This window comes from Magallana gigas, chromosome 2, assembly GCF_963853765.1.
Source record: "Magallana gigas chromosome 2, xbMagGiga1.1, whole genome shotgun sequence".
Classification (NCBI taxonomy): Eukaryota; Metazoa; Mollusca; class Bivalvia; order Ostreida; family Ostreidae; genus Magallana; species Magallana gigas.
In genome coordinates this window covers 11,166,737-11,184,986 of record NC_088854.1, presented here as the reverse complement: position 1 = coordinate 11,184,986, position 18,250 = coordinate 11,166,737, and the positions used below count along the sequence as shown (strand labels likewise).

At 32.8% G+C, this 18,250-nt stretch overlaps 1 protein-coding gene across 6 annotated transcripts in view; it reads right to left on the bottom strand.

Annotated features, from left to right (window-relative positions):
* Positions 1–18,250, bottom strand: part of LOC105326370 (microtubule-associated protein futsch) — a 38,725-nt gene that overhangs the window by 19,923 nt on the left and 552 nt on the right. For 2 of the 6 annotated variants that reach the window (XM_066075002.1, XM_066075004.1), the window contains exon 1: positions 5,165–5,380. In XM_066075002.1, the coding sequence (XP_065931074.1) occupies positions 5,165–5,337 (173 nt within the window). In that variant the 5' untranslated portion in view covers positions 5,338–5,380. Of the gene's footprint in view, positions 1–1,290; positions 1,419–5,164; positions 5,381–17,878; positions 18,140–18,250 lie in introns of those variants that run through there. The other 4 variants (XM_066075006.1, XM_066075003.1, XM_066075005.1 and 1 more) reach the window with 4 other exon arrangements.

The following is an 18,250-nucleotide window of genomic DNA, read 5'->3' as shown; positions in this document are numbered from 1 at the left end:
AAGAATTGGTTAGGTATATCTGTATAAATAAGAGAAAGGTCAAAATCAATGGATCACAGGAATCAGAAGTTGGAGGGATTAAAAAGAAACCTTTAAAACAACAATAGTATGGGCTCTATATTACAGCAAAACTTATACTGGCTGGCAGGAATCATTGGGCATTTGGGAGTTGGGGGTAAGGGGGGATGAGGGACTTTTTTTATTCATGTACAATTGTTACAAATTTTATGCAGGTGTAATGGATAACTGATAGAACCTTCAGACTGAAATTTCTTTTCTAGACAAAAATAGGAAATTTCACTCATAACAGAAAAAATTATGAAATTAGATATATTTTATCTACAAAAGATCAACTAAATAAATTCATAGTATATGTACTGAAATTTTGAAGTATCACTGCATGTTCATTTGGAGACTATTTGCCCCATCCATCAATCAAGATGAATTTTCTGTTAAAAAATATTGTACGCTTCATTCCCTAACATCCTAATCTTCTTTGGAAGCTTTCAATTTCCAATAAGTTGATTAGTGTTCCATAATCCTTCAGCCGACTAAATCAATGCATGCAACAAGGGTTGTCATATAGGAGATGCTGATGAAAAAATGAAAGAGTTTGGCTTACAACTTGATGAAAACCCTAGGAAAGCTTAGTTAGGGGATCTGATTATGAACTGTAGCATGTATAAGACTGGAAGTTTGCAGTTCAAAGGTAGCCTCTACCACCAATGCTGTATATAATGCTACAGACTTGGGAATCATGCATTTCTTCTTGTATAAAAAAGATTAATCTTTAATGAATACCAATTACTTAAAAAAAACCAGAAGGTATAATAGTACAACTATTGATCAGATAGTGTGTATACAAAACAAATAGAAATTGAAATGTCTGATAAAGAGGACATGAGATCAACTTTAACATTCTGAGCAAGATCATATGGAACCTCAAGTCAGACAAATAAGCCAAATTCCAGCAAGGAAATCAGCTATCAGCTGCTAATACTGATCCACTTCAATAATAACCTTATATAAGTATTTCAAAATAATTTCATATTTTTCACAAGAAAAGACCAAAACAACCCAAAAACCTTTTATCCAAAAAAAAAAATAGAAAAGTTAAAATGGACCTATGAAAAAACCTTGATAAATCAGGAAATTAATTTTTGTCTTGCCAGTTCGTTAATAAGATTTGACTTTTAAAAACTGCGAGTCCTTTCAAAAAGTGGAAGGAAATATTAATGAAGAACTCCCACTCTTTCATTAAATTCATTTATTTCTGAGATGTATACTTACAATGCATCACTCGGATATGCTTTTTTCTGGCCAGCACATAAACAACTGCAGTGTTGAAATCCTTTATTGGATGCATGTGTATTTCCCATATTTGAAAAAAAAATCCGGACACACGGTCCTGTAAATTTCCCTCTTTTTTGCAATAAAGACCTCTAACGGAGGTACTGTATCTGCTAAAGTAGTGATGCTGACAGGCAGCAATAGGTTTGCCTATAGAGTGTTCGTGAACTTTGCTTTAGTTAATGTATGTACATGTAATTACAGACTCTGAAACTATCTTGGTACGAGTACATATAGCTTTTTCAGGACATAGTCATTACATTAGCTTTTGATTATTGATAAAACCTTTAATGGTTTTGCATGCTGAGAATTAAATATTATTTCAAAGTCCCCCCCCCCCCCAATATTCTTCTATTCAACATCTGTCTTTATTTTCATTTCACTAAAGGTCCTGGGGATGCACCCTTTGAGAAAAGTTCTGCTAACAAGCCCAAATTACTAAATTACTCGTACATGTTCCTTAAAGATACGGAATTCTTGCATGTGTTTGCCTTGAAAATGATAACAAAAAAAACCACCTAAATTTTGGGAGGAAAATAAATTTTTAAATTTTACTGCTATTCAGTCCTTGCAGTATTTGAACTTATGACCTGTGGGACCAATAGACGAAACAATACACCATTGCACTACACACCGATCCTAACACTTACTCTTGTTATAAAAGAAAATTAAAAAGGTAGAAAATCATTGCCAATTAATTCTCTATTAATTATATACATGTATTGCCAAAAATAATACAGAAAAAAAATTTAATTTACATAAACCTAATATGTGTGTTAGAGTTTTTAGCAACGCATACAAACACAAAGCGGTAGTTATTTTGGAGTCTATTCCTGATCACAATTTCAAAGATCTCATAAAAAAAACCTCATTTTAATGTGTTCACTGTAATATACTGTAATATATACTATCATATATGGCATAATTGCAGTGATTTTGAGTTAGATAGGTTTAATCCCATTACAATATGTATATTATGATAGTGTTTTTCCTGCATTTTATAAACAGAATATTCATTGTTTCACATCACAGCAAATCTGAATGATGATCGAATCTTTTCTAGCTGAATCGAATATGCAAATTTATCTCATGCTTGGAATGAAGAATTCAGAAACTCCAAATTTGGGGTATTGCAGATATTAAGAATTGGATTGGCGTTTCTCGACTACATCCACTGAGTCAACATCTAGCAATCATTTAGTTCTGATTTCAGCCATTAATCATTTGCTTCGCTTGATTTCCAGCCAATGTATTGATGTATGTTCTATTATGCACAAACTTTTGAACTCTTGCTCCTAGCTTGAACATCTAAAAAGCTTTAAATTATTTGAAAGTATATTAATATGGAGTAAAGGGTGTCACCTAACTTTCTTTCAAACTGAGCAAAAGAATCAATCATTTATACATATAAGGCTTTACCTTATACATGTTCTTCTATACCATACACTCAGTGACATTCAATTGGTTAGCATGTACTTCAACTTATAATTTCTATAATAATATGGTTGGGTTTCTATTTTCAAAATTGCATTTTATGGCCAAATATAGTAAATACCGGTAATAAAAATGTCACAAAGAGATGTGCATTTCATTTATCATGTACTTCCATCCACACTAATTTGTCAAAGAACCCCATTCCTTTATGATTGTATCTATCATAAAAATGAACATTTCAAAATTAGCCCAATTAAGAAAAACAGAGTTATCTCACTTGAGTTTGCCTGATTTTAGAAAAATAATCTTTGCTTAATATATGCGCATCATCAGAAAGATCCAATTATTGAAGAGAAAAACTTACATAAATGATTAACAATGAAATGCAATCAATAAATGAGAAAAAAGGCTAAATGCAGTATGTTATAATATATTATTATACTTTCATGTTAAATACTGAAATCTGATTGGTTTAGACGCAGTTGATAATCTTTTTTATTACCCTCAGCGTTAGCAACACACTTGGCAACGGGTAACACAACGAATTGTTACATGCGCGTAAATTATGCGCGTATGGTTCGCCGTAGAATTCATGTCGTTTCTATACATGTCGTTTCTATATAAGCAGTAAAAATTTCTCTCAAATTAAGACATTCAGTATAATAAAATAAATAGTGCCTGTTTGGGAGGATAACAGTTGAAATTGACCCCCCTCGAAAACCATTGTCAACCTCCGCTTCGCGTTGGTTGACAATGGTTTTCTCAGGGTGTCAATTTCAACTGTTACCCACCCAAACAGGCACTATTTATATATTGTGCAATGAAATAATAAAAAAATTATACTCTGAAAAAGACTATATATTCCATAATGGTTATTCAAGGTTTTCTTTGTGATATTTCAGCCTGTTCCTTCTAAACCCTTAATATATCAAGTTAGTGTGGAGACAGCAAGCTATATAACTAACTGTGTATTGAAAACAAAGCTTCCTGGAGATGAGATGACAGATAACTCTGTCAACAAGACAAAGATGTCAGGTCCTCAGCTGATTATCTTTCCTATCGACTAGCCTTTGCCATGTTAGAGCAGTTTTATGACAAGATGAAGTCACTGTACACTTCACCCTGGGGTCCCTTATACATGCTATCTCGATATTTGATCAATTCAGACCTCCTCCTGTGGTGGTTGAATTAAAATAAAAATTTATTCCATAGAGAAAATAAGATGGATGGATGTATATGTACTGCATGTCCACTCATGCAGTTTTACTTCAATTATCTGTCATAGTCAGCTACCTTTTTTGTTATTTTCAAAAACATTCTAAAGACTTTTTACTACTTAAACTTCTCTTTATGACAACCATCAAATCTTCATCAAGGAGTGTCTACCATACATAAACAAAAAGAAAAGGTGCCTTTTCAAGTTTTCCTCTTTTAATGGTTTTAATTAGCACTTTAAAAAGGAACCTAGATGTCACTAAGGACAAGAGGACAAAGAACTTTGGATGGTCTTTAAATGACCATCACATCCAAGCCTCAGTCCAGAGTATGTAAACAAATTTTTATTGTAGATCTTTAATTTTACCTCAAAAATTTCTCTATTACAAAGGAACAGGTGAACATGCAATCAACAGGTTCCAAAAAATCAAAACTTCAAAACATGTACCTGATTGCATGGGGTGTTAGGTTACATTCTTGCAGGTTCACCTGCTTGTGAAAGATATAGGTTACCATGGAATGCTGCATATTTTCTAGCTTTTATAAAGGTTGACAATAAAGAAATTAAAAGATATATGTACCTCAGAGTCAAAGAGAGAAGATTTAATAAAAAGAGACAAATTCTACAGGTGGTTGCATGTGGTATACACCATAGTACCGGTACATGTAAATACAATTTATTGTCTAACCCAGTGTTGAATGATTTATTAATGCATTCATGGGAACTGAAAGAAAGCAAAATGCTCTCTTTTCCAAAATGTCTTCTTACTTATGTACTTTAAAGTCTGTGTCTGTTTAAAACTTTTAGAACTAAATGTTTAAAATGTTAAAATATTCAAAAGATAGCTAGGTTTTCCATCAACCAATTTACACCGCTATAATTCATTCATCCAGGTTTAAAGGTAATATCATAAAAAATTCCAGAAGTATCAAATCAACTATCATTATATCTATAAACTCAAACAAATTTACTTTTGTGAATAAAAAACAAACTTTATCGAGTCATTGATTGGTAGGAATTTTATCACAATATCAAACAGGGACCACAAACCAATCCATGCAAGGATTAATCCGTATAATGTGACAATTTCATTAGTCAGTTGGCTTGAAGTTCATAAAAATCAAATTATCCAATACGAGAAAATTCATACATTCAATATTTTACCTTTCATCGGGTTTGCATTTTTTCTTCATAAATAATCTGACCATGAATCGATGCATTGGACCACAACAAATACAATTTCCAGACAAAATGTAAGTCTGCTTCATGGAGAAAGCCTTAAGACAACCCTGATGGCCGTTCCAGCAATGGGAGGATATCGCCGTTAATACCAGCATTAGTTCGGTGTTTGGAGATGTTTGTTTCTTTCTGGGTCTGAGAAAGTTAGCTGTTACCTCAGCAAAGGGTACCGTTCTGTAGGTAGAAGCTCTGAGTGACCTGTCTCAACCCAACGCTCAATGGTTTGTTATTGCATAGGAGTGTGGGTGGGGTGCAATCCCATGGCTTATCTCTGAGCTTAATTATCAATATCATTTCTTTGTCTCCAACCTCCCATAATGTGTCACCATTCAATATAGTGAATGTATCAACCTCTCTTGCTTAAAGTTGAAAGTGGAATACTTTATGCAGAATAAAAGAAATGTGATAAATACTATGTCATTTGTTTTATATGGAGATCAATCTTTTATTCCTAACAACGATTAATGAATAATCAAATATGTTATTCAACCATCTTAATATCGATCTTATAGATTTTTCAAACCTTTTTAGCTTCATACAGTAAAATATGCAAATTTAAAATTTATCAATTCATTTCTTACAAATGAGTGAATATGAACAACCAGGTCTCTCTAAACTTTCTGTATGATTATTAACATGGTCTATACATTCAGTGGATTCCCAGCTAAACCTTGGTAAACACTTTGGGGAAGCCACGTCTCATCAAGTTCCTTTATTTACTCTAGGACTAAAAACTGGAAATATCACACTTAAAATTCACTTAGGGGACATGAGCGAGTGTGGCTCGCAGGCATTGGTCTTTGTTATCACAGGGCTAAGCTTCTCTATCTCATTAAGCAAGAAGACAGGATTTTGTTAGACACATGTCCGCATTCAACATAGGCCTACTTCTCAGCCTACTGTTGAGTAGACTTTTACATACCTTGAGTTAGCTTCAATTATGATGGAATGTCAATTATGCCTTTACAAAATACATTGAGCTTGTGAGTTTTAAGGCATTGAAAAACATTAACAAATACACAATATTAACTACATGTATTCAATGTTATAATCTACTGAAAAGTAATGCACCGCAAAAGTGTCACTTGAAATCCAGATATACAGCTAAATTTCGAGCTTGTGAGAAACATTACAAACTTTATGTAGTGAATCAGAAAGTGTAAAGCATGACACTGTTTCATTTATGCAGGAAATAATTGTACATTTGACAGAATTGTTTACCATTTGCAAAAATAGACAACATTAGAACCAGTAGAGTAAAACAAGTTTAGAAAAACAAAAGATCCTAAACTCATCCAAAAAAAATCACTTACGGTATGGGTATATACAATTAATAATCCTCAGTGTGACTTCTAGGCTACTTCAAAATTTGCATGTACTAGTAGCTGTATTGGAAGAATAAATGCCATTACAATCCCTTCTTGTTTTGTTTACCAAACTTTTAAATTACCCTATCTGCTGAGCTTATTGCCATTGCAGAACTATGGCTGTAGAAGGGCTAGGGTATTGCATAGTTTTCCCAGAGAAGGACTCATTGAGAATTAATGATCATTCAAAGGTCTGATCATTGACAAGAAAAATCTACAGATCCAGTCAAAATAAGACCTATGTAGAGCTTGAATATAATCAGTCCAGAGCACATAACTGTTGACTCTTAAAAGTCTGTGCTGACATTTAAGAGTCAACAAATAGAACGCTACTTATTTTTAGCCATATTATTCTTTCATTTCATGGTCATAATGACTGTCACACTTTTGTCATGCCATAAACAATATATCATAAACATGATTTTTATCATGTGTAAGCATAATTTCCTAACTAGCTCACAAAGACCTTGCATGGATGTATATAGTATTTAACAGATCTTGGTTTTATTTTTCACCCAAAAACTTGAAATTTGACATTTCTCCTTAGTCTCCTATATAACATGATGACTGATGGACTTACTGACTGACTGACTAACAGACTATCTGATGGACTGACTAACTGTCTAATGAACTGTAAAACTAAGGAACTAAATGACAGACTGACTGATGGACTGACTGACAAACTGACTGATGGACTAACTGACATGCCGACTGATCCACTAAATGACTGACTGACTGACTAACAAACTGTCTGATGGACTGACTAATTGTATAATGAACCGCCAATCTAAGGGATTATATGACAGACTGACAGAAGGACTTACTGACAAACTTAATGTTAAACTGACTGTTAGACTAACTCAATGACAGACTGATTGACTTACTGACAGACTGAAGAACTGGCTGACTAATGGACTAAATGACAGACTGACTAATGGACTGACAAATGGACTTACTGACAGACTGAACAGCAGACTGTCTGATAAACTGACTGAGAGACTGACTAATGGACTGACAAATAGACTTACTGACAGACTGACCAACAGACTCTGATAAAGTAACTGCCAGACTGACTAATGGACTGACAGACCAACAAACTGACCTTAGATCTGACTGATTAAGGGGTAAAAAAATATTTTACCCTCTCTAACATTTTGTCTGGGGTATAGAATGATCTGAATTAGCTTCATTCCTCAACCAATGCTCCTTTGAATACTCTTTTATTTAGCAAAAACATTAAACTCCAGCTCACAGTCTATTTTCAATTATAGACAAGATCATATATTACTTTCAATCAACAATTCTTTTCATTGGGGAAAATCAACAAGGTCAATAAACTCATTTTAAATTGGAAAAAAGAAGTACATCTTTTGAACATACATAAATTTTTGTGATGAAATATTTACCCTTAGAAACATGCTGTTTATTGTCAGTTTGAACTTGAAGTTGTTTAAAATTGTCATGAATATTCTGACATACCAGGGTAGGGATTGAGAGATATGTATCCATTAATTTATTTTCTATCTCACAGTGAAAACAATATTATTTACATGTACATGTATACAACTAACACCTTTTACTAGGATTTATGAAAAGAGATGTCTAAACTAGTGTATAAAAAGTGAAAACAAAAGCTGTATTGCAATCTTTTTACACAAGAAACTAAAAATGTTTTCAATCATCACATGTCCAAGAGTTATCAGTATTTATTGCCATAGTTCTTAGTGAATGCAAAACTTGCATACCTATCACTCTTTCCATGCAGGTTTGTTTTGAGTATAGGCGTGTTTAATTGATAGTTATACAACGACTGACGATGACACCTCTCCTGTGCAGACATACAGTGAATTTTTTTAAAATACCTACGTAAACGAACCTGAAAGTTAAATGTACGTCATCAATGGAATGGGTATAGCAATGGACTAGGTATAGCAATGGAATGCATTTAAGATGACAAGAAAACAAGATTTGGAATTTTTAAAGAGATTTCTTTTCAAGACTTGTGGAAAATTGGACATCTATTAAATCAGTGTAACAGTGTAACCTATTTATACTTCTTATCACCCGTGTATAACTTGGATCAGATTCAAAATTCAAGAGGATATGGATTTTAAAAATTCCACAATCCCTTCTTTAAAGATCACGGCAACTGCAGTTTTCAAATTCTACTGATTTTGGGTTTATATTGATGTTCATTTTCAATCAACAAGTATCAAATTTTTGGTTTTTACCATGACATTGGGTGATCTTATAAATATTTTGCAAAAGTTCCCATCACTCCATATGGTTCGAACTATGGCCCGCCAATAAGAATCTGTTTAATTATGCAGCATTGTAGCACTGACTTACAAAGGCAATATATCTCCAGGAGGAAATATCTCCTTAAGGACATACATGTAAATTGGTCAATTATAAGCTGGTATCTGCTAGCGTAACTTATAAAATTGATCATCTCTTCAACAACTTCATTACCCGGCCAAAATTGGACTGTTTGACTGGGAAATCAATAGACAAAAACTATTTCCTCCATATGTCCACAGGACAACAGGAGTCACTGTTTTATCCACTTTACTATCTGGTCACAATGCAGGAAATCAACAGTATTAAGAGCTTTCTCTGGAAACTCAAAAGACAAGATTCCCAGTCTCTGACCTTAATGCCATTTTCATCCATTCCAAATGACAGAATTCTAAAGCATCACAGATCTCTTTATCCTTTTCAACTTTGCTGAAAAATCTGTATTCTTTTTCCTAATGTAGATTCTAAGAACAAGTTTAAGTGGTAGGCTTATTTTACTTTGAGATTTAGTTTTATATTTATGCAAATCAACAACGTTTATAAATACACATGCATTTATCAATTATGATATGAAAAAGGACCACTACTGTACATAATGTTCAAATACAATGAAGACTCTAGCTAAACTCTAGATATCTACATAAAATCCAACACAAGAAATCACTTCATCAAAGCAAGATAGATATCAGAATTTAATTTAAACCTTATATCCTTTGTCAATGCCTTTACAAAAAATTTGTTCTAGGTCAAACCCTTTATCAAGATAAAAAAAAACGTAGCTTTCGTTCAAGGTAAGAAAGGCGCGTTAGACAATAGTGAATGGAGAGAAAATCTTCCTGATATTACTCAACGCCCTCAATAGAAGGTTTACAACAGAAATAAATGGGACAGTTTAATAAATACACACCACTATTACTGGCTGGAGTATCCTAATCCAGGACTTAGGGCCGATTACAGAAGGTGGTGAGGAAACGGTCAGAAAGAATAAAAGTTCAAACAGTCAAAGAAGCAGTGATTTTTGTTGCTTCTCTTTTCATTGTATTTTTAAATTTTCCATTTGAATGTTTTTAACCCAAAAAAGTTTTGTACACCTTTGGTCTACTACTTAATTCATAAAATAGCAAATTATGAGGACTAATGATGATTTAAATTTCAAATTAGGCTAAAAATGGGATGTGAGGGTTGAAATTCAATAATTAATACATTCACTGTACTTTTGGCTTTGGTATATGTCATAATTACTCTATATTTATTTATCTGTACTGAAAGACTGATTTGGTGCATATTCCAAGCTCTGCAGATCATGGCATAAAGAATAATTAGCTTTATCAATTTTTCAAACATTCACTTTTCACTGGTTGCGGGATGTATAGAGACAAAAATAAATTTCAATGCCCAATATTTTTGTAAATGTCTTCACATTTTGTCATTCATTCTTAGTGTATATTGCTGTTTTTGTTTTATAAAACTATAACTGTGATGAGAGAAAAATAACAAGGACTATATATGGGTCATTCTCAAAAAAGGTGGTATTGGGTTGTTCAAGGGCACTAGAAAGTATAATCCTTGATTTTTGCCAAGTTTCACTTTTGTGCTACCTTTGGATATATATTAGCATACATATTGGCACATAAACAGTTAATTCTAACAAAATCTTAAAAATTTAGAAAGTTTATAAGTTGATTTTTTCACATTATTTGACTGTTCCCACTCAGAGTTTGCGACTTTAAATAGGTTTTGTAAGGTAGTAAGACCATTTTTTATTAAAATAATAGGGTCAAGAGATAAAAGGTAAGTAAAATACCTCTCTCAAACAAAAAGACGAAGAAAATATATGAACAATAATTTTCAGCGAGATCAAGTTTGTCTGTACATGTTTTTATGTCCATGGTGTAACGAAACAAAATATTGGTGTGTAAGAGTTGCTATTCTTAGTAATTTGAAAGATAATTGATGCCTCCTTATTCCCATCGTATAGCTATAAACAATGATAGAAGACAAAATAGCTGAAGATGAAATTTACTCAATTTTTTTAATGATAAGTAAGTAGAAATAAATGTGTAACTTTTTATATTGTCTTTGGGCTAACAGGAAATACTTAGGAAAAAGAAATATTTAGACACTCTGGAAAACAGACAAACTATTGCTATGTGTTGTTGTAGCAGATAATATGCTCTTTTACTCTGAGGGAGCAGTAATTATTTAGCAGAGACAAGTTAATTCATAAATATGTCCTTTGTGTAACAGTCCTTGGTGTAACAAGAACAAAAAGTTACACCATAGACTATCACTGTTATCCCAGAGACTATAATTTACATAATTTATTTTTTTGGGAAAGATATGATGAAATTATTCAATAAATATATCACAATGTATCACATTTGTTAGTTTATGCTAATATATAATGTTGAAGCATCTGTTTGCTGTAGATCTAGATTATTTCTCAATCATGTAATATTTTGTTACTCCAAAGACACATACAAGTAACACCAAGGACATATGACCTAAAATATTCATTTTAAAAAAATTCAGCATTGTCAAATCAAATCAAATTTATCAATTCAAGTATAATTAATATTGAATTTGATATTGGACTTACAGCTTAAGCCAAATTTTCCCTAAAAAATATTATTTGACTTTAAACAAAATGTGTTACCAAGGACTTTTAATGTTACACAAAAGAGTATTTCAATTCCCATGCATGTATTTCTGATAGAAAAATTAATAAAACAAGTATTGTATAAATACATTTTATGACAGATTATGCAATGTAGTATAATAAAATACTAAAATTATTCATCAACTAGATAAAATGGTGTCCATGGTGTAACATGTTGTGTCTTTTGTATAACAAACTTAAATTTTACGCCTAAACTTGTAGAGAATAACAGTAACATGTATAATATATCCGCTGAAAAGTGCATTTGGTAATTTTGAATTCATTTAAAATACATTCAAGCTTTCAAAACAAATTGAAATATTAAAACTTTGATTCTTATAATAGACAATGTCCATGGTGTAGCATAAGTGTCCTTGGTGAAACATACTGGAACTAAATTGTGTAAATAATTTGACTTTAGGGGCACTATTATGCACATTGATAATGATTACTGTTAAATATATGCATTCATAAGTTATAGCTATGAAAACATTCAGTTGTCTCTATTTTGAAATCTGATATTTTTGTGTTTAAATAAAGGTTGTCCTTGGTATAACATTTGGACTAACAATAATTGTCCTTAGTGTAACATCCCTTATTTTGTTTTTATTTTCAAAGATTTTTCAAGAAATATTGAGGTTTTTTCACTTAAGATTATTTTTCATGTCACTTACAAGTGTCTCCCAAAAAAAAATCAGACATTAAATGGAGAAGAAGTTTTCAGTGTGCAATACAATGTCATGAGATAGATGCATATTTCTCATTCACAAACCAAATATGAAAAATTAAGGAAAATACATTATCAAATTCTTGTTTTATGATTAAGTTCAAGAAAAACTTCAAAAAATTTAACTTTAACACCAAACCAAATGCATGAACAATAAGATTTAATGAAATTTATGAATATTTCTTATGCGTTACACCAAAGACTGTTTCCTTTTCATGTGGTTGTAAATATCATATTTTTATAGATTTTCATTTGATGTACTGTTGGCATATTTTAGCAAACAAACATCATGATATGCCCGATACAAACTATGATAAATTCAATCTGGTTGTAAGTACTTTGTTTTTAAACAAGTGGTACTTGAAAAAATCCACCTTTTTTGAGAATGACCCATATACTAGTAACAATTACAAAGACTTAATGTAATTCCATCACTATTCCTCTGTACCTCTATATAGATGATGGGGATGATGATATATCAAAACATCATATGTTTATACTTCCCCTGTGTGAAAACTAGAGTCATGGCTAATTTTGCAAAAATGTCAATGCTTACAGAAGTCACATTTTAAGACTTTCCACTATATCACAGGTACATTTAGATGTACCTTAAATGATAGTGGCAAATACCATGCAGTGCAAATAAATTATTGTATTTTACTCCAGTGTCAAAGAATTGGCACATTCAGCAAACTATTGCCAAGCTAATATTATTCCTCTTTCAGTCAATGAATGGCAATACCTGATTAAAAATGTTTTAGGAACCTGATTTAATTAGACACAGAAGTCAAACACATTATAATACATATACCCTACACATGCCACAGTGCTATTAAGGAGATGACTTTACTTGGCTAGATACTTCTCTGTGGAGTACTTAGCAACTTTATCTTAGTGTATTTAATAGCATTCTACAAATTGAGTTCATTCTCCCAATTAACTAAGAGTAATTAGCTTAATTTTCAGAGTCGGGTTCATTATTACATTAATGGCCTCAAAATACAGAAACTAGGCAAAAAAGAAACCTATGGACTTTGTACAAATTATACATGTGATGGAAAACTTTCAGCATCATTTAAATAACTGTTGCATGTTGCAGTACATGTAATACATGAGCAATGACTATTACCCAAACACTGCATGTATGTACATGCCAATTGACTTGAATCTACACAGGATAGAGTTTCTTAGAGACTTATTACATATTACCCTTTAATATGTGACAGTACCATACTTAAATTTCATATTACTGTAATTTTACTACTGTTAATTAAAATATAATGATACATCTCAGGTAGATGAGAGGAGGTGAACTTCTATGTGGTTTAATGTTAACAATTAACTACATATTAACAGTCTTTGACAATTCCTAATCAGTGAAGCTGCCTCCTTTAGAGTGACATGATGAGCATGTTTTATGTACAGAGCCCACTTACTACTTCACACCTTTGTCAGCCATTACAGGTGACTGGGACGACAGGTGGGGGCCCAAATGCTTCTGGAGATTGGTCATTTCTGAATATGAACATAAGTCTCCTGGGCATCATTACACTGTATCAAATATTTGAACTAAGATAACATGTTGAACCTGTAATATTCATATGTTAACACTTGTCCTGCCATTGCAATTGGGTCAGAACATCTGTTTTAGCTGGTGACTGTCTCAAAATGGACCAATAATAGGTTCATAATTGTTTACATTCCTGAAAAACAAAGTGACAGCTGCACATTAAGGCTGCACATTTTCTGTGTCATCTCACCTGGCAGGTAGGGCATACCTGAGATGACAGTTAGAATTAATGTTGGAATGACAAGGCTAGCCTCTACCTTTATCAACCCTGACAAACGTTTACTCCAGAAAACCACTTCAAAGTGATATACAATCATTTACCCTAAATAAAGAAATGGGTACTAAACTACAATAAAGTGCCTCCATGCTCTACAGTCTACTAAAGCTTCCCCATTTGGTAGCCAGGGTGAAGTTTGGGTGCCCTCATCATGTCTTTGGAGGGGTTGGAGAGGTCTTATCACAATAATCAATGATAATGTTCAAATAGAACCCTGGGAGTTTTTCAGACAGAGAGAGCACAAGGGTAAATCTTAGTTATCTTTATGATCAGGTGTACTTTCAATACACATTTCTGTGCACCTGAAACTGTTGTATTGCAGTACACGTAATGCAACTGGGTTAACCCTTATCATGCTTAGGAAATGAACAATCAGTTCTTTCACAAGCTAGGCTATGCTCACAAAGCAAAGGCTCTTAATATTTAGGCACAACATTTTGCCTTTTTTTGAATCTAGCCATATAATGCAACCTCAATCATTTAATTTAGATTTTTATGACTGATATCAATTCTTATTTTTTGTCACCTTCAAGAGATAACAATATTTATTAATATGTATAAGCTGGCAAATAAAATTTTAGACTATAATTATGCAAAAAACAATGGTATATTTGTGTACTAGGATTACCGATACTGTGAAAAATGTTATGGTAAACATTCATGATATGCCATATTTTGTGACTGCATGTATTCTAAGCCATAATTTGAAATTCTCTTGTTGGTTTGTTTGTTTTTTAAACCTAACCCTCTTAATTCTAATGAGACCTCTTTCTTTCCACATAATTTTCAATGCAAACAAAGCTTAAGAGGACTAAAGGTTGAAATTCAATTGATGTTCTTTCAGTAATTAGCACACATAAACCTACTACATTGGTGTCTTAGGTAGTTGCTCAACAAAGGAATGTACAGTCTCAGTTTATCTCAACTTATAAAGAATGTTCAATAAATAATGGAACAAAAGCTGTTAAAACCCCGGGCTTTATCCTGAAAGACTGCCGGTGCAAAATGGTTAAGAGATGGATAGAGCTGAAGTCTCCCAACACCTAAAAATGCAATCCGTGTAAACAGCAAACAGAGTCTTTCCGCCAAACATACAAGATTGCGGGTAGTTTGTTTCATTCTAGAGGCCCAACAAGGGTGTTTGATTTCGGGAGACCTAACACTGCAAACAAATATTTTGATTTCTATCTCCGCTAGGTTGAACTATAAGCTGCTTGACACACCATTTACACAAACTTAACTTTTACTACTCATGTGTATACACAATTTGCAGGTAAGCTTGCTTTAACCAAGCATGCGCAAGTAAATACAAAAGAAAACTGCACCAAGGTAAAAAGAAAAAAAAAGGGCAAGAAATTTGATTGATTTACACCTGGCTAATGAAACAAAACAATATTTGACAAATGACACTAGGGTTAAAGTTTTTCTTTTTCCTCAATCACTCTAGCGTACATCCAAATGTGGCTGGAGGGAAAAGATTGGGATATCTCCTATCTGATGAGAAAGTATGACAATCTTTTCCATTAAAAATAATTATCAACTGGTACCATTCAAATTGCGATCAAATACAAACTGCTGGGGGATATTTAGTCTAGAGACAATACACACCACACCTTCTTTACAACAGCTTACATAGGTAAATCCTCTGTATATGTGTTACCTACATGTGTAATGGTTGTAAGGTTACAGGTTTATTTGACATGCGGTCCCACCACTTTACACCACAGAGGAGTTACCAATGAGAATAATCCTCGTTCAAATCTAATCATTGTCCAGTTCTCACATTACAACGAAGTAGTGTTTAACCAACACTTGTATTCTGGTTCATTAAATATGAATTTGTGGCGATATTTACAATTATAATTACATAGTAGAATGAACTCTGTCTATTCAAAACAGTAAAATGTCATCTAGCTGGGCCTTATGATAAACGAAGGCAACTTTTCTGCCATTCTGCCACTCATAATTAAGGTATGACTCTCTCTGCATTTGTCAGTAACTTGCTGTTGATATTGAGTATCTTAGTCAATGGAGAAGTAATTCGGTCTCTGTTATTTTCACCTGGCCCTACCTGTAGTCACAAAAGTTTTTTAAATCTCTAATTGTATGTAATGTCAATCAAGAAAGAAAGAGCAAATTTACGACAAGTGTGTAAAGATTCCAACAATGTTTGTGCACCCATTCTACACTTATGCTATAGTTGTGGATAATATTTGCGGAAGAAATTTACAGTTCCTTCTACAGTTCAACTCTTCACGCAGTGAAAAACCACTAGGGGGTGAAATCTTTTATTGAAATATTTCACCTTCATCAAACACTAATGGAATGCCCCCTGTCTTTCTCCCTATCACCTTTTCAAGCTCATACTAATAATCTACATGATCCCCCTTTATTGGAATTCAGACATTTACAGCAATGGTCAGCTTAAATCAAGTTTTTGCAAATGTCCATTTCTATTGACCTGACTCGTAGAGCCACACAATGTTATATTTAAGTGCCAGAATATTAGCTGTCCATATCTAAACATTCCATTAAGCCTGATTTCAATAGAACAGCTTGTATGTCTTAACGTTAAATAACCAAAAGTAATATTAAAATGGATTAAAATGAAATTGTTGATATTGTTCACTGCACAATGGTGGCCAAAATAGGGTCTTGGCTTCTTGACATGGAAAGGTGGAGAGTAAATATCATTTTTAAAGGACAGGTTTTTTCGCTTTGGGAGGTTATAGGGTAGAGGGTCAATTTCTCAATTTATCAATTGATATCACTCATATAATCAGAGAATGAGCAATGAAACATCTTGATATATGATGGTTTTTTGTCTGCCTATGAAAAGCTATTGAAATTTCCTTTTTAAACTACTCTAGAGATATTAAAGAATTGGCACATGAAAAGGCCAGTCAATCCATGTTATGAAGTGGAAATTGAAATGGCGAGGACCAAAATCTTGTATCTTTTATCCCTTGAACAAGTCTAGAGGATTTCTTTGAAGGACTTTCTGTTAAATCAAAAATATTGTCATTTACGGGGTAATGGGAATCTCCTAATAAATGAAATTCTCAATATAATGGCAAAGTGATATGCAATTATGCATGGATTTAGTGTATTAATTGGATATTGCTTCCAACTTTGCCAGTGTTTCCCAATTAGAAAATTTTAGTGCTTTTAGTTTCTCTCCAAATTCTACTTCAATTAAATCCATTTTTAATACGCGTATAGTCATTGGTAAAAGTCCTTTTCAATACTTTTGTTATATTCACTCAATTTTTTTTACAGATAGCTTTTTAGGCAGTCTAGGGCAGGCAGTACATCACATTCCATTCCATTGCCATATATGTAAAATAGACCAAAATGAAATAAACACTAGTAGCTCAAACTACTTCAGTCAATACAAATGATGTAAATGAAATGAATTTTTCCACTAATTTCCTCATTATCTTGGGACCATTCATATTCAGTGTTTGCTTTTAATTTCATCAACAAAAACTACTAATGAATTAGGGGCAATTGATGAATGCAGTGAATTAATTTCTGTCTGCTGCATGCTGCAACGTTGACTATATAATTCATTGCCTTAATTGTAATGAATTCTCTCAAAGTTCATTGAAGATTGACGACTTTGAACTCTTTTTTCAAGAGTCAATCATGAACGTGATAAAAAACATTTTGATTATCTGGGATATAGCTTTCGTTTCTTTGTATAAAAGAGTACATGCATGTATATTGTGTAATACTCACTTGAGGTAATAGATTCTGCCCTGCTCTGCAGCCAGTCGTGCCTCCCATCCTTCAGGGAGCCCTGAGTTGAGGCGTTGGAGGTGATTGCTATGCACCTCAGTCATGCTGGAGGAGTCTTCATCACCTCCTATTTAAAAACTGATCTCCCCATGTGTAGATGGAATTATCCAAAAGATCACAAAAATCCAACAATCACATACACCTTATTCAGCAGATTTGAGAAAAAATTCCTTCAAAAAATTCACTGATGGAATACATATTCTGGAATAAAAGTTTAATTCATATTTACATTTATCAATCATATAAAGAATATCACATTTTGAAAGACACACATATCACTCATTTCTTGTTAGGTAAATCATATAACTGATA